Genomic DNA, 25,048 nt, shown 5'->3' on the forward strand with positions numbered 1-25,048 from the left:
TCTATCAATCTCCAAGAAGTTGGATTACAGTGTTTCCTTTATGCTGGTGACATACTTTTTTTGCCAAACAATATTTGTATACAGTTTTTTAATGCAATCTCCTTCAGAGTTTTAACTAGTGTGATGGCCAATTCCATTTCCTCAGGAAGCAGGATATATTATCAGTGACTACTAATCATTTGACACCCATGGTCTCTTCCTTGTAGCTGATTTGTTTTCTCTCTAGTATCTTTTTCTTTGATTACTTGTTTTCCAATTCCTCTGTGCACAGTTAAGGATTAGTGCTATACAGCACACACAAAATTCATAAGGGTTTGTCACCAGTTTTAGAACTCTGTAAACTACAATTTAGTTAGTATACAATATTTGTTTACAAAGCACAAATCATATTAGTATTGATAGAATGTAACAATATTATGGAAAGGAAAGTTACCACTCACCATATAGCAGAGATGCTGAGTTGCAGATAGTCACAACAAAAGGACTGTCACAAATAAAGCTTACGGCCATTCAGCCATTAAGGCCTTCATCAACAAAACACACACACACACACACACACACACACACACACACAAGCTGCAGTCTCAGGCAACTGAAACCACATTGCGAGCAACAGCACCAGTGCATGATGGGAGTGGTGACTGGGTGGGTGTAAGGAGGAGGCTGGGGCAAGGAGGAGGAGGGATACTTTGGTGGGGGTGGTGGACAGTGCAGTTCTGCAGGTTAGATGGTTGGCAGGGGGGAGGGTGGGGGGGTGGGGGGAGAAATAACACAAAAGGAGAGAAGTAAAAAGACTGAGTGTGATGGTGGAATGACAGCTGTGTAGTGCTGCAATGGGGACAGGGAAAGGGCTGGATGGGTGAGGACAGTGACTAACAAAAGTTGAGGCCAGGAGGGTTATGGGAACATAAGATGAATTGCAGGGAGACTGCGCAATTCAGAAAAGCTGGTGTTGGTGCGAAGGATCCATATGACAGATTGTGAAGCAGTCATTGAAATGAAGGAAATCATGTTTGGCAGCATGTACAGCAACATGGTGGTCCACTTGTGTCTTGGCCACAGTATATCCCTTATTTCTCTATTTTCAATTCAAATGGTTCTGGAATCTCACCTAGTAATTTAACTTTTGCGGAATAAAAAACAAACAGCCCTCTAAAATCGTGATTTTTCTTCCAATGCACAATCCATTTCAAGCCCTGGGAGCCCTTCAGGTTGGGAGGAATCTAGCTGGGATATTTTTACTTCCCCTCTTGTTTTGCCATTTATGTCTTTACATTTGTTTTTTCAGGTTTAACTAATTACCATTAACATACTTGAATATAATCTGCATTTTCATAAAAGAGAAATGTTGGCCCTTAGTCTTAAAAAATATAACAGCAGATCTAATTTTGTGCATAGTTTTATTTGTGTAATTGGTTTTCTAATTTATTTCAATTATGCCTAGTTAGTGTCTTTTGCTACATGGTGAAATCAGTAATTGTTTCCTAACTTAAATTCTATTGTTGATGTATAAACAAATATAAGTTCTGTACTAAGTATAAACATTAGGAGGAACAACTAATAGTATTCTTAAAGGATCTATTCAAAAACGTGTTAGCAAAGCCATCCCTTAATTAATTGCAAAGTAATTAACAGTTTTGTCAAAAGTATTGTTTGTGTAACTATATATGTTAATTTTATCATTTAAACAAATAATTTGGGCTAAACCTTGTAGTAGAAGAAAGGAACGAATTTTTCGATGCATTCAGTAAAATTAATGATTTAAATTTTAATTGTAATTTCTATAAATTTAACTTCGAACAATGTGTAGTTTCAGCACTTATTATTGTGAGGATATACAGAGTGGTCCATTGATAGTGATGATGATGAGGAGGTCCCATACTCCGAGGAGCATAGGGGACGATGCGGGAGACCCGCACCACTGTACTAGGCAAGGTCCTAGCGGAGGTGGTTTGGCATTGCTTTCCTCCGGCCATAATGGGGATGAATGATGATGATGAGGACGACATAACAACACCCAGTCATTTCGAGACAGGAAAAATCCCTGACCCTGCCAGGAATTGAACCCGGGACCCCATGCGCGGGTAGCAATAGTGCTGCCGCAAGACCATGAGCTGCGGACGTTTATAGTGACCAGGCTAAATACCTCACGAAATAAGCATCAAACGAAAAAACTACAAAGAACGAAACTCGTCTAGCTTGAAGGGGGGAAACCAGATGGCACTATGGTTGGCCCGCTAGATGGTGCTGCCATAGGTCAAATGGATCTCAACTGCATTTTTTTTAAAATAGGAACCCCGATTTTTTACTACATGTTTGTGTAGTACGTAAAGAAATATGAATGTTTTAGTTGGACCACTTTTTTCGCTTTGTAATAGATGGCGCTGTAATAGTCACAAACGTATAAGTACGTGGTATCACGTAACATTCCGCCAGTGCGGATGGTATTTGCTTCGTGATACATTACCCGTGTAAAAATGGACCTTTAACCAATTGCAGAAAAGGTCGATACCGTGTTGATGTGTGGCTATTGTGATCAAAATGCCCAATGGGTGTGTGCTATGTATGCTGCTCGGTATCCTGGATGACATCATCCAAGTATCCAGACCGTTCACCGGATAGTTACATTATTTAAGGAAACAGGAAGTGTTCAGCCACATGTGGAAACGTCTACTACGACCTGTAACAAATGATGATGCCCAAGTAAGTGTTTTAGCTGCTATCGTGGCTAATCCTCACATCAGTAGCAGACAAACTATGCAAGAACTGGGAATCTCAAAAACGTTGCTGTTGAGAATGCTACATCAACATTGATTGCACCCATATCATATTTCTATGCACCAGGAATTGCATGGCGATGACTTTGAATGCTTGATTTTTGGTCCCGAGACAATCAGTCCACGGCTGAGTTTCAGACAAGGAAACTGTTACTGGTTAGATCAACAACAGTGCATCTGTGAAACAAGTGTAATACAATCAGGCCAGGTGTTAAAACAATGACAGTTTGTGCTCCATATGTACCTTTCTAGTCTTCAAGAACTGTGAAATTTGTGGTTAGGTTTTTATTGCTTATAGATGATCAGTAGTAAGCTATTGTAGCAGTATGTGGAGGTTCGCCTGCAAACTATTAATGAGGCTTATGGAAAGTTAAAACAATAGTGCATAGGCCACATATAACTATGTATTATTGGGGGGTTGTGAACAGTGAAAGTAAAGTACTGTGAAACGCAAATGTGCACCTTTCGGCTACATCATTTAAAGTACTCAGTGTTGTACTTCCACAACCCATTTTTAGCCAGTGTATCAATGCTGTACGTTGACACCAAGGACAACAAATGAAGAAATAAAGAACTGTCGCAAAGTGCTTGATCAGTCTACATCATTTTTTGACTTCACGTTAATACTGGTCCTGTTAAGGTAACATACATATATTGCAAGGTAGCACATTGTGTGACTGCATTTTTTGCAAAACTAAGAAAACACCAAAAAGTTATGTACTGTTTCCTGTAGTTGTTACCTGGTTTTTAAGTGAGGTAGTGGTTGTAGTTCCAGTGGGAAACTTTGTAATATACCTATGTAATCTTAACAGGACCAGTATTAACCTAAAGTTGAGAAACAATGTAGACTGATCAAGCACCTGAAGGTGAGCCACCAGGGCTCAAAATGTCCATTGAAATAAAAATCCTTATTTGTGTCTGAAAGTGATTTGTTTTTTTACTTTACAAAATAATATAACCACAGAAGCAACACTGTCAGAAATGGATAAAATTAAATTTAACTTTTAATGTTATGCTTACTGATGTTTTCAGTAATATCTTGATCTGTTCCCCCTAGAGGCCTCAAGCTTTTCTGGAGTCCAGATGTAGCAGTACACATTTCTAGTTTCTTACAGCTCTGACCTTTGTTAATGGTTGTAGATATGTTTTGTCCCATACAGAATCATCCTCTTTGGAAAATAACCTGATATTTACTTGTTCTACAGTACATTTGCCCCTCTCACTGCAACAGATGTATCATTGAGAATATATTGTACATCTCTGACTGAAGTGAGATGCCTCTACAGGTATTAACTACACTTTTAAATTAGTGACTATATTGATGTGCATTTCTTGTTACTGGGCTCCAGAGTGCCAACTGTTGTAATTTATTCATAATTTGTGACCTAGTATGTTTTTACAGCTCAGTTGTTACTGAATCCTCTCAGATACTTCATATCTTTTGAACTTTATAATCCATCTGTTGTGTTTGACTTCATCTGGTGACACTGAATCCCAGTTACACAGAAAATTTGTTTTGTGATCCTGGCAGTAGAGTACCTGTTCAAAATATTTTTATTGACAATTGAGTGATTTTCTTATCATTTGTCACAAATTTGCAGCAATGTAATAATGAAATTCACACTTTTTTCAATGTGATATTTTCTCATCAAATTCACTGTTGCAGTTCCAGTGCCAACCACTTACAGTTAGCAATTCTGTAAGCATTTGCTCTGAGATTTGACAAATTTCTCTTATGGGGAATGGAAAGGTTATTTGTCATTAGTGACCTGTCTCAACTTCACATGAACATGGTCACATGACTTGTTTGTAATATCTAGTGGTATACACAAAGTTACCTCGTGAATCAGTCCATCAGTAAAAGCTGTATCAAAAACCCTCCAATAGTTCCTGAGCTCAACCAAATAAAACTAAAAATAGTTAATTATTTTCAAATGTTGGCTTACCTGTTTTCTGACGTGATTATTAGTATCGGTAAAATCCTTTCAGTCTCAAACTGGATACAATACTGAGAACTGTTTAAAATAATTTTTTAGTGTGTCATTAAAAACTGTATTCTGAGCAACATATTTTGTGTTTCAGAGCAAGGTACCTACGGAAAGCCCTTGGAGGGGGAATGCGGCAAGTGGGTGTGCTAGCAGCAGCAGGGCTTGTGGCACAGGATACTGCCTCTGACAGACTTACACAAGACCATGCTAATGCAGCTCTCATTGCCAAAGGTGATTATAACTCTTCTGTGGTGAATTAAATGTGTTTATATGCAGCAGCAATTTAGAGTGGTGTGTGTGTGTGTGTGTGTGTGTGTGTGTGTGTGTGTGTGTGTGTGTGTGTGTGTGTGTGTGTGAGAGAGAGAGAGAGAGAGAGAGAGAGAGAGAGAGAGAGAGAGAGAGATTTATTTTTTTACTGCCTGTAGCTTTATATACTGCAGTTTCCTCTAATCTAATGTTGTTTGTTCTTGTCTATAGTTGAATGGACATTTGTTATAAAAATCACTATGATCTATTGTTTTCTGTTCCTATCTGTAGTGGAGTGAAAATTTGTTTACAACTTATTTCCACTATTGTATAATGGTACATAGAAATGGTACAAAAGTTTGGTTAGAAAATTTTGTTTGCATATTCTGAAAGTGCTTTTGAGTCATCTCTGTAATTAGGTAAACCTGGCATCAGACAAGAGTTACTGATTTTAATGTTGAAAAACTTAATGCTATGTTATATTAACTCCTGTATTTGAAAGAACTCTAGATGCATGTTACTGAGACACTTTTTCTGGAGACTTCTTGAAATGTGAATTACATCAATGACTGTCTGAAGGACATAAAGAGAATTGTTATTCCTTCCGCATTAATAAACATTGTCTGGATACACAAAGTGCTGTCTACTGGTTCAATTTAAAAGAAAATATCTCCTGAATAATGTGGACTTTACTGTACAAAAACCATATAATATCTGTGGAAGGATTTATAAAAGCATGTCATGAACTAGAAGGACAATTTTTGGTGAAGAAATAAGTCTTATAGAACACCATGGCATTTAAGGTCGATATTAAATATTGATTCACATGCCACTGAACCCGCCAAGGTAGCCGAGAGCGCTAATGCGCTGCTTCCTGGACTTGGATAGGTGCGCCGGCCATGGATAGAATCCACCCAGCAGGTGGCCAATGAAGGCTGGTGTGCCGGCCAGCCTGGATGTGGTTTTAAGGCAGTTTTCCACCTCCCACTGGGTGAATGCTGGGCTGATCCCCACATCCCACCTCCGTTATATGACTCGCAGACATCTGCACGTTTGCACTATTCCATGGATTACACTAGACGCAGAGCAATGGGGTACACTAATTCTATCCCAGGGGGTATGGGGTGGCAGCCAACCCTGTGAAACATGGGAGTAAGGCACAAGCAAAAGAAGAAGAAGAAAAAGAAGATTCACATGCTACTGAAAATCTAAGATCAACCTACATATGTGGTCACCAAATTTGTAACTCCTACTGAGAAAGGAGAGTAATAGGAAAGATACAGTGAAAAATGGAGGAAGTGTGTATCAGAAAATATGGAAATAAAAACAGTAGACATCTGGATAACTGCATAATACATCCTCAACAGAAGTGATTGTTAATCAAGAAGATACAGAACTTGACAATAATAGTAAATTACTTGAAAATGAAGGAACAGTAGGAAGCTATTGTTCAAAGTGGGAAAGTTCCCTGAAAATTTTTGCTCATTAAGTAAGCTATAACATGTTTTATTCTGGAATCCAAGGACAGCAAAAAGTTTTAAGGAAGAAGGGGGAAGTAGAAAAATATACATATTACTGAACTTGGAATTCTATTAAAGGAATTTGGGCATTGTTATCAAAGGACATGTATGAATGTATAGGAATAGAAATTTTGAACAACTAGATCAGAAAGTGCATAACAGTCATTAAAATGTACTGCCATGTAGATCAGGACCACTGAACACAGAAGAAAGGTGGACATTTGAAGAAGTTAAATAAACAGTATATTGCAACTAAAGTTAACTTTCAGACCCAGAAATAATGTTCTGGGAATTTGGCAATGTAAAAATGAAGATTTTGTTGGTGGATTTTGCAGATTGGAAACACTTTGGAGAGAGAGGCTGTATTGGTGATAGGAAGCATCTGCAAAAGAAGAGGTCACTGTTGAATGGTATTTTACTCACTTTGACTAAGACAGACTGTGAACACCAGTGTTCATCGACATCTTGCAACAAGTGGGTGTTAACACAACTGGGCTGATGGCACACTGGTTCGCTATCCAGAGGCATGTAGCATCTTTGTTCAGTTTTACACAGATTAAAGAGCAAGCAACCAAGTGTAGGCAGTGTAGTCTGAGAGTGCTTAGTGTGTCCCAGGGAGAAGTGTCTCACTATTATATTATCATCATATGCAGGAGAAGGTACAACTTCACTCGATTGGTATATCACTAGTATCAACAAATTGTTACACTTCAGCATCAACGCTTCACCCCAATGGCAAAGACTGTACTGTTTAATTTGAATAAAGTGGAAAACAGTGTTCATTTGAACTTGCCTTATGTGGTTCATCGCATCACTTGAGAGGACAATGTAAAGTTGCTCTGACTGTAGAGCAGTTTGTTGAACTATGTAAGGAGTTGATCAATGACAACAGTTAGGTACATAAAAAGGATTGAAGGAAAGGAATGATGTAATTGTTAAGAAGTTAAATTATTTTAACGTCACAATTAAATCAGTATCACAAACAAGTAGTGAATCCTTGGTATTTTTATGAATTAAATTGTATTGTGTTTGTTGAATAATTTAATAGTAGTAGCAAAATAATGGAGTGACAAAAGAAAACAATACTTTAGCAGTGATCATGTAGCCTGTAGAATCAAGTCAGGAGTAGATGCAACGTAAGGTTCTTCAAAATAATAAAGCGATCAAATGGAAATATGAATACAGTGAATAGTCCATTTAACTCTTATACCATGTACAAACTCTAGGGATTGATGAGTAAGAGGATCTGGAACAAAAAGGTCTAATGAACTTATGTCCAGAAATACATGATAGAGGCCATTTATTCAGTCATACATTGTCACAGAGACTGCTGTCTAATATGTGCTGTACCATGCAGCCACAGTTATAGTACATGTTGAAAATGTGCCTCAATGCAGGGTGCATATGCACCGTAACATGTTCTGTCCCACTCATTCACATTAGCCAGGCAGCATCTGAACAGTGTCAAAGGCAATATGAATATGCTGCTCCAGCGTCTCCACATCTGGAATGGGCTTTGCATACACAATACTTTTGAGATGGCCCAATAGCAAGAAATTGGACAGGTTGAGGTCCAGTGAATGGGCAGGCCATTCAACTGGAGCCCCTCATCCAATCCATCGACCAAGGAAAACAAGAGCGAGATGCGTCTAGATGTTAACAGCAAAGTGGGCTGGAGCACCATCATGTAGCAGCCACTTAACCCTTGGAATCATCAATGGCACTTCTTCCAGCAGTGAAGGCAAAGTCACCCACAAGAAACACAGCTAGTCCCAGTCTGTTAGGTAACATGGAAGGAAGACTGGCCCAAAATATAGTCACCAATTATCCTGGCTCACACATTCTGTCTGCACTGATGCTGATGATTTGCTGTTGCTGTACCATAACGGTTCTACATACTATTCCAAGGATGACTGTTATGAAAGTTGAAGATACCACTCCACTTACAGGTGGAACAGGATGGGTGACACAAATCCCAAAAGCATGGTTGTCTGGCGAAGAAACCAGTGACAAAACTGCTCTCGATGTGGAAAGTCTGCCGCTAGTAAGCCCTGCACACACTATAAGCATTAAGGGTACTAACAATTGTCATGGAGAATGTTCCACACAGTCGTCAGGCTTACTCTGCACTAGCAGGCCAACTGCCTGGTACTGACACAGCGGTCACCCTCCACAGTGTCAATCACAATCTCCTCCAAGTCTCATATCTGAACATTTAGGATATGTCCTTCACATTTTTCTGCTTCCTGAAATGACTGCGTCTCCGACAGACAGTGAAACAGTGTTGCCAACATTGAATGCTGTGGTTGTTGTCAGTGAGGATAGGTCTCCTGATACAACCTTGCTGCCCACTGCCCATTGCCATTAGCCTTTCCATAAGTAAACACCATGTCAGCGGGCTCTTGATTTGAATAGAGAACCATTTTGTACAACACTGTACACATCCACTGCAAGATGAGTCAACAAGAGAAGTTAATTAGACACAACATTACCAATTACTATGGCAGGAGAGGGCACTAGTGCATGATGCATGAGGAACAGTACCGCCCTCTAGGAGGAAACCATGCATACTGTAACTGTGGCTACATGGGGCTGTGTGTATTAGACTGCAGTCTCTGTAACAAAGTATGATTGAATACATGATATCCAGTATGGAAACCACGCATTTCCAGACAGAAGTTCATTAGACATTTTTTTGTTCCGTGTTGTCTCATCGATCAATCCCTAGAGTTCGTACACAGTGGAAAAAATCACCCTGTATAGCCAAATTCAGTTATCTGGATATATGGATAAATTAGAAACAAAAAGCAGAATGAGTTTTTCTGAGTGAGTTTGGAGGCCCATTTAGAAGTATGGAACACATAGTTGCCAAAAGTAACCATTCTCAAGGAAGAATTTCACCCTACTTTCCTTTTATAAAACCCTTTCTGCACATTAGAATAATATCATAGTTACATGCAGAGTAAGAAGAGTTTAAAAAATGTAAATAACAATAAACCATTTATGTGTAATCTTATTGTATTTTATCAATGATGTTTTCAAAAGAATGTATTATTGTGTTGTCTATCAAGAATTGTAATCTTTGCTGTTTTTATACTTACGCAGTGAATCATTTGACGTTGAATAAGACAGTATTATTATTATTATTATTATTATAAGTAGATGAGAACACAGCAGTGTTAGCTGGAAGAGAAGCATGACTGCAAATTATCATGCAGAAAGTTTGAAAAGAGGATAAGATGATGAGTTAAAGGTAGACTAGATATGGATGAAAGTAGACAAGTAACCCATGTTAATCAGTATATTACCATATTGGGTGTAATTACATATGGGCTGAAGAGGAGAACATTAAATCATGATATAGTTAAGATCATCACCATAAAAGTAGAAGAAATGGTGTTGGACATCCCTCCTAAAAGTAACTAGTGGGAGACAATCACTTTCTAAAACAATCTGATTGTTATAACCTTTAATCACCAACAATTGTGTGGATATTCAAACACACTCACTTAGAAACAATAGCTGGTTACATGATAACAACTCAGTATCTCTTATTCGATTGCCGTGCCGTGACATGCGGCTGGTGCCGTTCGTAGCTAGGTGGCACTCCCGCGCTCAGCCAAGTTGAGGAGCGCCTCTATCACCGTTTGCGCGTACTGTCGTGGCGGCACTGTTAAATGTCGTGGCACTGTCACAACACTTTTCCCCCCTTGAAAAAAAAACACTCACTTCTTTGGAGACATGGACAGTGCGGAGACATCCATGGCCTCTTGTGAGGCCCCGAGAAGATCCCGCGGTGAGACACGAGAGTATGGTCGAAAATGTCCAGGACCGAAGCTCGTGTGTGGAACGTGCCTCCTGGATGAGATGATGGGTGAAAACTCCGGAGCAGCATCCATAGGTGTCATGGACCTGGGGGTGTGCTCCAGCGAGATGGGTCCTGGAGTCGGTGGTGTCGCGACTGGGACCGGTTCCGGCGTATTCGGAAGCGGTAGCGATGTCGGCTGCATCAACACGTACGGTAGATCAGCAGCAGCGACAGGACTGGCTTCTCGGGCTGGTGGAGGCGAAGGAAGGGGCAGTGGCACCGGAGTGGCCACCACTCGTGGGCGCATCTGGTCGTAATGGCGAACAACCATGCCATCGTCCATACGTATTTCACAACGCCGGCGGCCGCGAAGAGCCTTGACCACCCCTGGAATCCATTTAGGGCGAGATCCATACCCTCGTGCCTACACGTCGGCGCCCACCGAGTATTTTCCCGCACTAGGGAACACAGCACAAGGCCTGACAGGGTGAAGCAGGTGCAGTAGAGTGCGCGGTTGGCAGCCATGCAAGAGCCCAGCAGGGCTGCGATCACTCAGAGGCGTGAAGCGATAAGAACTCAGAAATTGCAGCAGACCGTCATCTGTGGAAAAATCACTAAGGAATTTTTTCATCTGGCTTTTGAAAGTGCGGACAAGGTGCTCGACCTCCCCATTCGATTGCGGATGGAAGGGTGGTGCTGTAACATGATGAATCCCTTGTCCAGTACAAAAATCACGGAAGGCCTGCGAAGAGAACTGAGGGCCATTGTCCATGTCGATCGTGGATGGAAGACCTTCTAGCGCAAAGATTTTGGACAAAGCCAGCATCGTCACCGCAGTGGTGGGCAACAGACATTGAACAACAAATGGAAACTTCGAGAAGGCGTCAATCAACAGTAGCCAGTAAGTACCGAGGAAGGGGCCGGCAATGTCAGCGTGCACCCGTTCCCATGGCTGCGCCGGATCAGGCCACGGAGAGGGCATTGTACGAGATGCAGCCAGTTGTTGAGCACACTGACCACACGCAGCAACCATGTGGGCGATGTCCGAATCAATACCGGGCCAATAAACTTGCCTGCGGGCCAGGGACTTAGTCCGAGAAATACCCCAATGGCCTTCATGCAACAGTTTGAGAACATCTTTGCGAAGAGAGGCTGGCACCACGACCCGTGGAGATGCGCCATCCGTAGCCAGAAGAACAACACCATCACGAACAGACAGATGAAGGCGCAAGGCATGGTAGTTGTGAAGGGGATCCGATGCCCGGCCCTTGGTCCTGTCCGGCCAACCCCGTTGAACAAAACCGATCACCTGACGCAGGACCGGGTCCTGCGCAGTAGCCGACGCGACCTGCGAACCTGTAAGTGGAAAACCCTCGACCGCATGACGTTCTTCCTTATCAATGTGGAAACAGAGTACCCTAGGCCATACTGTGGCGTGTCAGTCGCCAGAACCAAGTGCTGACCCGGACGGAATGTGGCAAGACAAGGTGTTGACTGCAAATGAGCCTTCAGGTGGACAAAAGCCTGCTCACACTCATCGGACCAACAGAAAGGGACGTTTTGGCGTAACAGCTGATGCAGAGGATGAGCTACCGCCGCTGCAGATGGAATGAATTTGTGATAATAAGCAATCTTGCCTAGAAACGCCTGAAGTTCTTTGACCATAGACGGCCGGGGTAGAGCGTTAATGGCCGCAACGTGCTGACGTAGAGGACATATACCCTCACGGGACAAGTGGAAACCAAGATACACAATCGAGGGTTGGAAGAACTGTGACTTGTCCTGATTGCACCTCAACCCAGCTGAATGCAAAACCCGAAACAGCGAACGCAAATTGCGAAGGTGCTCCTCAGTGGAGGCCCCCATGACAACAATGTCATCCAGATAGTTTATGCAGCTGGGAACGGAAACCGTGAGCTGTTCCAAAAACCGCTGAAAAATGGCCGGCGCGCTAGCGACGCCAAATGGTAACCACTGGTACTGATACAACCCACAAGGAGTGTTGATGACGAGAAATTCCTTGGAAGAAGCATCCAACGGCAACTGATGGTACGCCTCCGATAAATCAAGTTTGGAAAAGAACTGGCCCCCAGCGAGCTTGGTAAATAACTCCTCAGGACGGGGAAGAGGATAAGTGTCAATGAGGCTCTGAGTGTTGACAGTGGCCTTTAAATCACCACACAATCGCAGACTCCTGTTTGGTTTAGAAACCACCACGATTGGCGATGCCCATTTGCAGGAGGTAACAGGAAGGAGAATCCCTGAAGCTGTTAACCTGTATATCTCAGCCTTGACAGGTGCACACAACGCCATTGGAATAGGGCGTGCCCGGAAAAACTTAGGGCAAGCTGTAGGTTTAAGAGTAATGTGGGCTTCAAAATCCTTGGCACGACCCAGACCAGCAGAGAACACAGACAAAAATTCAGAAGACAATCCATCAAGCTGTTGATATGGAATATCCTCAGATACGAGGTGCACATCATCATCAATGGAGAACCCGAACAACTGGAAAGCATCATAACCGAACAGGTTTTCAGTGCCAGCATGATCCACCACATAAAACGTGAGGGGCCTAACAACAGACTTGTAGGCAGTGGAAGCATCAAACTGGCCAATGATAGGAATTTTCTGTTTATTATAAGTTCTCAGATTTCGCGTCACTGGAGACAAGGGAGGGGAGCCCAACTCCAAATACGTGCGAGAATTAATGAGAGTTACTGCAGAGCCAGTGTCCACTTGCATGCGAATGTCTTTATCCAGAACACGAACAGTAACAAACAACTTATTTGTTTGAGAAAGCACACAGTTAACATCCATGTCCGATGCCTCGTCCTCATCGACAGGCACTTTAGGGGACTGACACACAGAAGCAATGTGGCCTTTTTTCCTACACGAATTACACGTGGCCCAACGTTTTGGACACGCAGCCCTGTCATGCTGTATGAAACAACATGGACAAGAAGGAAGTGCGGAACGAACCTGCTTCTGTGGTCGCTGTTTTCACTGCGAGTGTTGCGGCCCAACGCGACATTGTTTATGCGAGTGAACCGCCGCCACATCTTCGTTCTCCTGTGAAACAGGCAAATTGTTCGTGTCGAAAGTAGACCGTACAGCGCCTACATCACACCACGCGTCTATTTGCGCGCCAGCAGCGTGAGACACTTCAAAGGATTGAGCGATGCTTAGAACTTCCACCATCGATGGGTTTGGCAATTGTAGGGCGTGTTGCTGAACTTCTTTATCAAGAGCAAGCCGTAGAATAGCGTCCCTAACCATTGAATCAGCATAAGACTCATGATGAGTGTTTGTGACAAACTGACATTTCTTACTCAGACCGTGTAGTTCCGGCGCCCACGCCAGGTAAAATTGATGGGGCTATTTACGACACCGGTAGAACGCCATGCGGACGGCAATGACGTGGGTGTTTTTTCAGTAATAGTTAGACAATAAGTCACACATTTGTTGGAAGGAGGCAGGTTCCCGCAGAGGGGCTAACTGAGATAGAAGCTGACAGATCCGTGAGGAAATCCAAGATAGAAATAACGACTTACACATAGGAGCGTCGACAACGCCGAAAGCCAAGAAGTGTTGCCGCAAATGCTTCTCATAATCCTCCCAGTCTTCAGCGGCTTCGTTGTAAGGAGGGAACGGAGGCGGAGAAGAGGAAGACAGACGATGAGTAAGCGACGTCGACAACGCCTGAATAGCAGCCGTCAGCTGTGTTTGTTGTTCAATGAGCGCTTGCATAAGCTGTTCCATGTCTGCCCCGTCACGAACACACAAATCCACAACGCAGTGAAAATATCCCATCCTCGTCGCCAAAATGTGTTATAACCTTTAATCACCAATAATTGCATGGATATTCAAACACACTCACTTAGAAACAATAGCTGGTTACATGATAACAACTCAGTATCTCTTATTCGACTGCCATGCCGTGACATGCGGCGGCCGCCATTTGTAGCTAGGTGGCACTCCCGCGCTCAGCCGAGTTGCCGAGCGCCTCTATCACCGTTTGCGCATACTGTCGTGGCGGCACTGTTAAATGTCGTGGCACTGTCACAACACAGATTCTAGCATATAAGCATCCTAATGCTTCCTACTTTAAAGCCAGAAGGAGAAACTCATCCAGTATTAATTTTACAAGCTTTTAAAGAAACCTAGACAGAATTTTGAAATGCAGAATAGGAGAAGAAAGAAAGGAGTAGAAGATTCGTAGTAGCCCACAGTAAGGGGAAGCAGTTGGATTTGATAAAAGTTGAAGAGTTCAAAACTTATAATCAGTTTGAAATGTCATTTAAAGTCAGATACTGGTTATATGGAGTGCAAAAGAAATTGTGCCTTTAATTGTTAACTTTAGTGCCATGTGGTCTTCAGTGGGGTGTTTGTAGGAGATTCTTATGGTATGATCTTAACAAATTTCAATATTTGATGAACTTTTAAAGTGTGGATGTTTAAATGGGGTTGTTATCTCATGATTATTCCAAAACTTGGAGAACAATTATTGGGACAATGTTTTCAAGCTGATAAGCTGTTAGATTTCCTTTTGCAACTGGACATGTTACAAAAAATGGAACAAAACAAAAGAAAAAAAAATTTGAAAATGTAGGAGGTTGGAACAGATGTAAAGGAGAGAATGGTGGTAATAATTCACTGCTTTGAAGGGATTTGAGTGGTGCTAGAAATGAATACTCAATATCCAAACTGGAAGATGAAAATAAAAACCAGAAGTAGAATATGAGATAAAAATAACTGTATAAAAGGGTAGTCATAAGGGAAGCAACTAGCTTCTGAGAGGGGACGTGATGCTCATAGGTGTACAGAATTAGTCATTAGTAACAGAAGTAATGGCATTTGACTGAAACACTTATGTGAGGGAAGAGCTACTGGAAGAAAGTTTGTTTGTTACAAGCTCGTGACAATGGTGAACATGCAAGGAATTGATAGACATTTTAGTAGAACTTGGGAGCAACACAGGTCTTATTGGTCATTCATTAACTGAATGCAGTTATAGGAGATGCTACTTCCCGGTGTTACCAGTATCAGGTTTGTTGTGGGTATTACAGGTATGATTAGCAAGTCTCTGGTAGATGAGGTCTTGGTCACTTTCAAGGTATTAGGACAAAAGTTATAATAATTTTAATAATTCCATCTGACTGTTGTATACTGTCTTTGGAATATGAAGCAGAGAGGAAAATACATGTAAAGGAATGAATATAGTGACTGTTGGTGAGTTATATTTCAGATTTGGCTGGTAGCTCAGATGAGGGATGACAGAGATGTGTGTTATCCTACTGGCATATGTGAAAGAAGTGTTCATACCAATGGAAAAAGTGACATGTTGAAATATGTTATAGAGGAAGAAAATGGAAGAGGAGGATTTTAACCTCTCTAGAAAATGTGGTGTGGTTGTGGATGTGGTAATTCTAAAACAGAACTGTACTTAAAGTCCATGAATACAGTAGTCTGGCAGTCTTTTAGAAGGAACCTCAAACAGACTCCTTGAATTTTTAGGATACCCTGTTGCACTCAGCTTCCATGTCATGCACTAAACAACAACATTAATTCAGAATGAACTATTGGTGGCATGTTGCTCTGCCTTCTATTATGTGTAGATTAGATTAGTATGGTTCTTCGTTTCTTAATGAGGAAAATGTGCACTTTATGTTAACGCACTTTCTTTTGCTACTGCCTTTAACCCGCATTGTGCTCATGGTCAGCAGGGTTAGGTACAGATGTGGCATGGTTAATTTTAAGGGGTGGCTGGATGCCCTTCCTGCTGCCATCCCATATCCCCCCGGGACGGAATTAGTGTACCCCAGCTGTCTGCGTCTAGTGTAAATCATGAAATAGTGTGGACATGTTGTAAATGTCTGCGAGTTGTGTAACTGAGGTGGGACGTGGGGACCAGCCCGGTATTCACCTAGGAGGATGTGGAAAACCACCTAAAAACCACATCCAGGCTGGCCGGCACACCAGTCATCGTCGTTAATCCGCTGGGTGGATTTGATCCGGGGCCGGAAGCAGCCAAGTCCAGGAAGCAGCGCGTTAGCGCTCTCAGCTATCCTGGCGGATCACTTTATGTTAATGCACTGACATTGCTTAATATTTAGCTTTCAGCAAAAGATATAGCAACATAAACATATTTCTGGTATTGTCAAAGACCTACTCTCCTCCCGATCCTTGCAATGGAAGAACTTCTTTGCCATCAATTCCTCCAACCACACTAATTAAACATTGAACCCTGCCTCTTCCAGTTCATACCATCATCCAACCGTGATCCTCCCCCTCCCACCTAACCACCTGCTGGTCACCTTTCAGGACTTCCTTACTTCCAACTCAGCCTCACCATCCTTCCCCAGGTCCCTTCCTCAGAACACTAACCTTTCAGTAGAAGAAATAACAACTATACACAGATTCAGAACAAATCCTGACCTAATCATCCTACCTGCACACAAAGATTCCACCACTGCTGTTATGAATTGCAGTGACTAACTGGCAGATGGCCTCCTCCAGTTATCTGACTCCTCCACCTATAAACTCTGCCAAACTCCAATCCCTGCTTAAAGCCTTAGGCCCTTCCCAGAATAATCTTCCCTGAATCCATTTCCCTCCTCACCCCTACGACACCTCGCACACCCACCGCTACCCAAAATCCACAAACCCAACAGTCCTGGACACCCCATTGTGTTTGGTTATTGTGTCCTCACTGAAAGAATTTCGATCCTCAATGACCAACACCTCCAAACAATTGCCTGTAATCTAGCCTTCCACACCAAAGACACCAACCACTTCCTTCACCGACTCTCCACCATTGCTACCCCTTTGCCTCCTGGGTCCCTACTTGTCACTGTTGATGCCACCTCCCTATACACCGACATCACTCATGCCCATCATCTTACCACTGTTGAACACTACCTTTCTCAATGTCCTTCAGACTCTAAACCCACTACATCATTCTTCATACACCTAATTAATTTTATCCTAATCTACACCTGATTCTCATTTGAAGGGAAGGTATATAAACAATACCACAGCACAGCTGTGGGCAGCCATGTGGCACCCTTCTACTCCAACCTTCCTATGGGCTATCTAGAGGAAACCTTCCTAGTCTCCCAAAACACCAAACCCATACTCTAGTTCAGGTTCATTGATGATATCTTCATCATCTGGAGTCAGGGCATACACATCCTATCTTCATTCTTTCACAACCCCAAGACCATCTCTCCCACCCACTTCATGTGGTCCTCTTCATCCCAGCATGCCACCTTCCCAAATGTTGACCTCCTCCTCTCTAATAGCTCCATCTGCACCTCTGTCCACATTAAACTCACCAACCACCAATGGTACACCTGCGTTATGACAGCTGTCACCCCTTTCACACAAAAAAAATCCCCCCCCCCCCATAAAGCCTGGCTACCCGGGACAGTGTATCTACAGTGAAAAAACCCCCTTGCTCAGTATGCTGAAGGTCTCACCAAAGCCTTCACGGATAACCACTATCCCCAGACCTAGTCCACTAACAGGTCTCCCATGCTGTTTCCCTCACATCCACAATCCTCCCACCACCCCCAAGAACCAGCCACAAAGGGATACCTCTTCATCACCTAGTACCACGCCAGACTGGAACAACTGAATCGCATCCTTCACCGGGGCTTTGATTACCTATTGTTGTGCCCTGAAATGAGACATCCTACCTGAGAAACCTCCCACCCCACCTAAAGTGAGTGGTGTTCTGTCACCCACCCAACCACCACAACATCCTAGTCCATCACTATGCTACTCCCAATCCCAACTCCCTGCCTCAAATATCATGTCTCTGTGGAAGACCCAGGTGCAAAACCTGCCCAATCCACCCATCCAGTACTTCCTGTTCCAGTCCTGTCAGCAGCTGGGCTACCTGTGAAGCAGCCATGTCATGTGAAGCACAGTTAGCTGCTATCATTGCATGTTGTTGTTGTTGTTGTTGTTGTGGTCTTCAGTCCAAAGACTGGTTTGATGCAGCTCTCCATGCTACTCTATCCTGTGCAAGCTTCTTCATCTCCCAGTACCTACTGCAGCCTACATGCTTCTGAATCTGCTTAGTGTATTCATCTCTTGGTCTTCCTCTACGATTTTTACCCTCCACGCTGCCATGCAGTACTAAATTGGTGATTCCTTGATGCCTTAGAACATGTCCTACCAACCGATCCCTTCTTATTGTCAAGTTGTGCCACAAACTCCTCTTCTCCCCAATTCTATTCAACACCTCCTCATTAGTTATGTGATCTACCCATCTAATCTTCAGCGTTCTTCTGTAGCACCACATTTCAAAAGCTTCTGTTCTCTTCTTGTCTAAACCATTTATCGTCCACGTTTCACTTCCATACATGGCTACACTCCATACAAATATTTTCAGAAACGACTTCCTGACACTTAAATCAATACTCGATGTTAACAAATTTCTCTTCTTCAGAAATGCTTTTCTTGCCATTGCCAGTCTACATTTTATATCCTCTCTACTTTGACCATTATCAGTTATTTTGCTCCCCAAATAGCAAAACTCCTTTACTACTTTAAGTGTCTCATTTCCTAATCTAATTCCCTCAGCATCACCCGACTTAATTCGACTACATTCCATTATCCTCGTTTTGCTTTTGTTGATGTTCATCTTATACCCTCCTTTGAAGACACTGTCCATTCCGTTCAGCTGGTGTTCCAGGTCCTATGCTGTCTCTGACAGAATTAACATGTCATCGGCAAACCTCAAAGTTTTTATTTCTTCTCCATGTATTTTAATACCTACTCCAAGCTTTTCTTTTGTTTCCTTTACTGCTTGCTCAATATACAGATTGAATAGCATCGGGGAGAGGCTACAACCCTGTCTCACTCCCTTCCCAACCACTGCTTCCCTTTCATGTCCCTCAACTCTTATAACTGCCATCTTGTTTCTGTACAAATTGTAAATAGCCTTTCGCTCCCGTATTTTACCCCTGCCACCTTCAGAATTTGAAAGAGAGTATTTCAGTCAACATTGTCAAAAGCTTTCTCTAAGTCTACAAATGCTAGAAATGTAGGTTTGCCTTTCCTTAATCTTTCTTCTAAGATAAGTCGAAGCGTCAGTATTGCCTCACGTGTTCCAATATTTCTACGCAACCCAAACTGATCTTCCCCGAGGTCGGCTTCTACTAGTTTTTCCATTCGTCTGTAAAGAATTCGCGTTAGTATTTTGCAGCTGTGACTTATTATACTGATAGTTTGGTAATTTTCACATCTGTCAACACCTGCTTTCTTTGGGATTGGAATTATTATATTATTCTTGAAGTCTGAGGGAATTTTGCCTGTCTCATACATCTTGCTCACCAGATGGTAGAGTTTTGTCAGGACTGGCTCTCCCAAGGCTGTCAGTAGTTCTAATGGAATGTTGTCTACTCCTGGGGCCTTGTTTCGACTCAGGTCTTTCAGTACTCTCTTAAATTCTTCACGCAGTATCCTATCTCTCATTTCATCTTCATCTACATCCTCTTCCATTTCCATAATATTGTCCTCAAGAACATTGCCCCTGTATAGATCCTCTATATACTGCTTCCACCTTTCTGCTTTCCCTTCTTTGCTTAGAACTGGGTTTCCATCTGAGCTCTTGATATTCATGCAAGTGATTCTCTTTTCTCCAAAGGTCTCTTTAATTTTCCTGTAAGCAGTATCTATCTTACCCCTCGTGAGATAAGCCTCTACATCCTTACATTTGTCCTCTAGCCATACCTGCTTAACCATTTTGCACACTCATTGCATAGCTTTTTATATTGGTATGACCACCAACCAGTTGTCCACTGCCAATCTGTGGTGAAGAGGAAACTAGACCACCACGTGGGACAGCATACAGCTGAACATAACACACTTGATTTCAATGGCTGCTTCACTACCCAAACCGTCTGGATCCTTCCCTCCGCCACCAGCTTTTCTGGACTGTGCAGATGTGAGTTATCCTTACAATACAATACATTCTCCGCTTCCATAATAATCCCGGCCTCAACCTACTGTAACATACTGTCCCCACACCCTCCACCCGACAGTTTCCACCCCCTCTGTCCTGTCACCGCCTTCCCATTCTCATCTACCGCTCTGTTTATTTGTAGCCCTCTGCCAATGCATCTGCTCATCTTTCCCCATTACTCTCCTTTTTTGGTCCTTCTTTCCCCACCTCTGTGCCCCACAACCTCCTGAAACTATGCCTGTTGGCAGTCTTGCCCTTACACACTCCACCAGACAGTGTTCATCTCTCACCTCACCCATACACTACTATCCCTTCCCTTTCCCTTGCTTGTATCCCACATGATGTTACGTTCCGGCCTGAGATACTGGAGTTGGTGGTCACGTGTGCATGAGGTGTACTTGCTGTGGGAGCGTGTGTGCATGTGGGAGCGTGTGTGCGCCTCTTTTACTGAAGAAAGCTATGACCGAAAGCTATATGTGAGTGTCTTTTAATTGTACCTGTCGGCAACTTGACGTGTCTTAGCAATCTGTTTTTTCCTGAATCACTGATATTCCTTGCTGGGATTAAATCTAGATAAGAATGTAGGCTAGAATAAACTTGGTGAGTATCTGGCTAATAAGTTGTGAAGCAGCCACTGCTACTGACAAGGATGCACGAATATATTATATCTTCTGTTATTTATTTTTATGTGCGTATTTTGTAGATCTGTTAATATGTGTGAGAAGCTAGGGTGTCAAATGAGTACAGTTAATTCACAGAAATAGTTGTGGGAAAAATAAAAACATAGAACTACAAAAAAACAGAAGTTACTGTATCTGTAACAATACATCACAAACTATAAAAATCCAAATGTAAGGAGTCTATTATGTCTATGTTAAAAATTCATGCAATGAATAAAAAGCTGTATCAAGTAGGTACAGTGTTATTTTATTTTTAAATAATGCACTGTTAATTCACATATCTTTTATGTTATTTGGCAATTAATAATTTTAATACTGGAATACTGTATAACTTTCTGTAACTGAGTTAGATTTTTGAAATCACAAAGGAAGTCAGCCTATCTTCTTGTGTTGTGATTGTAGCAAATTTAATTGATTTCATGGTGCACAGGATTGTTGACCACGAAGCTCATTATAGAATAAATGTATTGGGAAGGGAAGTAATGGTAAGTATCAATAGTTTCATAAAAGGTTTATGGCAGGATGTTCTCAGGGAGACTCTGTATGTAATTCAGATGATCTTTTCCTGTAGAATGAAAATTTTCTTTGATATGTGTGAATTGCTCCAGAAGATAGGTTCATAGCACATAACTGACTGGAAGTACCCAAAGTAAGTGGACTTCATGACACTAATGTCTCCAATATGAGAGACTGTCCTAATGGCAAAGATAGCTGAGGACAACCTTTTTAAGGTCCAAAGGACATGATGTTTCCAAATGGCCTTGCTGTGTGCGTGAAGGCCTCAGAATTTGGTGCACTGTACACTTTGTATTTACTGACTGTCATGTACAATAAGTATATCTTGAGTGATTTTGTAATTGGAGCCGAACTGGATATTATTAGTTTTGCTCAGACTTAATAGAAAGTGAGTTTACTTTGAACCAGGTTAGGAATTCAAGGAGTAATTTGTTAGCATGAGCCTCTAGATTGGTGGAATGTTTGTTGTTTACCACAATATTAGTACTGTCAGCAAACATAGTGAACTTACACATTTTGTATGACAAGGCTATGCCATGTATATATGAGAAAGGACAGTATTGGTTTTTGGCGAAAACCAACATTGTGGGGTCTTGCCCACTCATTGCTAGTAGTGTGCCCATGGGCTGCAGCATTCTCAGAATGCTGTACAACAATTCAAACAAATAACATTAGTCGTTTTATTTCTATAAAGCAATTGACAATACATAACTTTGGAGATTTACAAGTGGTAGTCGCAAATGAGGTGCGACTGGCAATATAATTTAGAGTCCTTGATATGTGAAATGTTCAGGCAAGTTGACACATGTCACAGATAACTAAGACCTGCAAGTCAATGCTGATCTGAGTGGCCGAGGCTAACAGGAGTGGCGTTTATATTCCCTTCTTCCAAGTGTCACTCTTGGTGCGGCACGGTCCAATTCTGCACACCATTGGCCATTGTTTCCTCACCGCCCTCTCTGCACTTGCATTCTGCATCTTCTTCATTCTGGCCCTTGTGGTTATGCCAGAACAAACATCTTTCATATATTGAGACTGCCAGAAAAAAATCCTTAGGCACATATGTGCTGCACATTGAAGGAAACTATATCACCTACTAATTAAAAATTCTCACCACTAGCATCTATATCTATACCTACATCTATACTCAGCAAGCCACTGTGAGGTGCCTAACAAATGGTACATCCCATTCTACCGGTTACTAGGGTTTTTTCTTGTTCAATTCATGTATAGAGTGAGATAAGAATGATTGTTTGAATGCCTCTGTGTGTGCAGTAATTATTCTAATCTTATCCACATGATCCCCATGTGAGTGGCACATAGGGTGTTTTAGTATATTCCTAAAGCAATCATTAAAAGCTGGTTCTTGAAACTTTGTTAACAGACTTTCTTGGGTAATTTACGTATATCTTCAAGAGTTTGGTATCTTCTTTATCTCTGTGACACTCTCCCATGGATTAAACAAACCTGTGATCATGCATGCTGTCCTTCTACGTATATGTTCAATATCGCCTGTTAGTTCCATGGGGTAAGGGTCCCACACACTTGAACAATATTGTTAATTTGGTCGCACAAGTGATTTGCAAGTTATCTCCTTTATAGACTGCTTGCACTTACCCAATATTCTCCTAATAAACCAAAGTCTACCAACTGCTTTACCCATGACTGATCCTATGTGATAATGCCATTTGATATCCCTGCAAAATATTGCACCCAGGTACTGGTATGAGTTGGCCAATATCAACAGTGACTCATTGATATTGTAGTCATAGAATACTAAATTTTTTCATTTTGTGAAGTGTGTAGTTTTACATTTCTTAACATTTAAAGCAATCTGCCAAGCTTTGAAATCTGACTGAATATTTATGCAGCGTCTTTCAGACAGTACTTCATTATAGACAATTACATTGTCTTCTAAAAGCCTGATTTTACTATTAATATTTCTGCACGGTCATTAATATACATTTGAATACAAAGGGTCCCAACACACATTGCTGGGGCACATCTGAAATTACTTCAACTTCTGATGACTCTCCGTCCAAGATAACATGCTGTGTCCTCATTAACAAAAAGTCCTCAATCCAGTCACAAATTTCACTTGATACCTCAAAAGATTATACCTTTGACTGTAAGCATAAAAGCTTGCAAGGTGGGTTTCATATGATTGATGTTTTTGGAATCCATGCTGGTTGGCATTGAAGAGGTCAATATGTTTGAGCTCTGAATATGTACTAAGATTCTGCAAAAAAATCAGTGTCAACAATATTGGATGTTAGTTTTGTGGATTGCTTCTACTACCCTTCTTGTAGAGGTGTGTGACCTGTGCTTTTTTCCAAGAACTGGGCACAATTTTTTGTTTGAGGGATCTGTGTTAGTTAGAAGAGGGGCTTTCAGCCACAAATTGAGTGTAGAATCTAACAGTGCTCCATCATGTCCATGAGCATTGTTAAATTGTAATGATTTCAGCTGTTTCTCAACACCGCTGACACTAATTTTTATTTCACTCATCTTTTCAGTGGTACGAGGATTAAATTGGGGCAGTTCTCATGGCTTTTCCTTTGCAAATGAACATTTGAAAATGGAGTTAAGGATTTCGGATTTTGCCTTGCTACCCTCCATCTCAGTTTCCCTCATTCACTAGGGACAGGACACTAAGTTTGGTACCACCAACAGTCTTTACATACAACCATGATTTCTTTGGGTTCTGTGAAAGAACATTTGTCCAAATTCTGCTATGGTAGACATTGAAGGCATCATGCATTACTCTCTTGACAGCCAAACTCATTTCATTCATCATCTCTCTATCTATAGTCCTATGCTTTAATTTGTACCTATTATACAGTAATCTCTGTTCCTTTAGAAGTTTCTTTACAGTGACTGTGTAGCATGGAGGTTCCTTCCCATTATAAACTGTTCTACTTGGTACATATCTATCCAGTTCTTGGTCGACTCTTCTTTTAAACTTGAACTATAGTTCCTCTGCATACTACCTGCTCTGTGCTGAATGTTTCAAGTTCCTCATTGAGATGTGATACTAGTGATTTTTTATCCAGTTTACTGAACATATGTATCTTTCTGCTTGTTTTAATTGTCCTTTGTACTTTGGTAATCATTGTTACCTCAACTGCATCTTGGCCACTGATACCAGTTTTGATGTGAACATCGTCAAAGAGATCAGGTCTATATGTTGGCATTAGATCCAACATATTTTCATCATGAGTGGGGTTTCTAACTATATGTTCTAGGTAGTTTTCAAAGAAGGCATTTAGCAAAGTTTCATAGGATGTCTTATTATGCACTAACAAAACTGTAATTTTCCCAACTAATTGTTAGATAGTTAGTCTCCACCAGTGATTACAATATGACTGGGGAACTTACATATAAGTGAACTGAGGTTTTCTCTAATGTTTTCAGTTACATCAGAAATTGAGTCTGACGTGTGTAGAAGGATCCAATTATCATTTTATCCCCACTCCTGACTTCTGAGTCTTGTCCGAACAGTCTGACATGCAGCTGCAATTTCTGTCTCAGTGGACTGGA

General features: G+C 41.7%; 1 protein-coding gene across 10 annotated transcripts in view; it reads left to right on the plus strand.

Moving 5' to 3' along the window:
- The window catches only part of LOC124596098 (probable low-specificity L-threonine aldolase 2), a 269,257-nt gene that overhangs the window by 228,538 nt on the left and 15,671 nt on the right, over positions 1–25,048 (plus strand). For 9 of the 10 annotated variants that reach the window (XM_047135097.1, XM_047135104.1, XM_047135096.1 and 6 more), the window contains one exon: positions 4,860–4,996. In XM_047135097.1, the coding sequence (XP_046991053.1) occupies positions 4,860–4,996 (137 nt within the window). Of the gene's footprint in view, positions 1–4,859; positions 4,997–6,866; positions 7,509–25,048 lie in introns of those variants that run through there. The other variant, XM_047135105.1, reaches the window with a different exon arrangement.

Source organism: Schistocerca americana, chromosome 2, assembly GCF_021461395.2.
Source record: "Schistocerca americana isolate TAMUIC-IGC-003095 chromosome 2, iqSchAmer2.1, whole genome shotgun sequence".
NCBI lineage: Eukaryota > Metazoa > Arthropoda > Insecta > Orthoptera > Acrididae > Schistocerca > Schistocerca americana.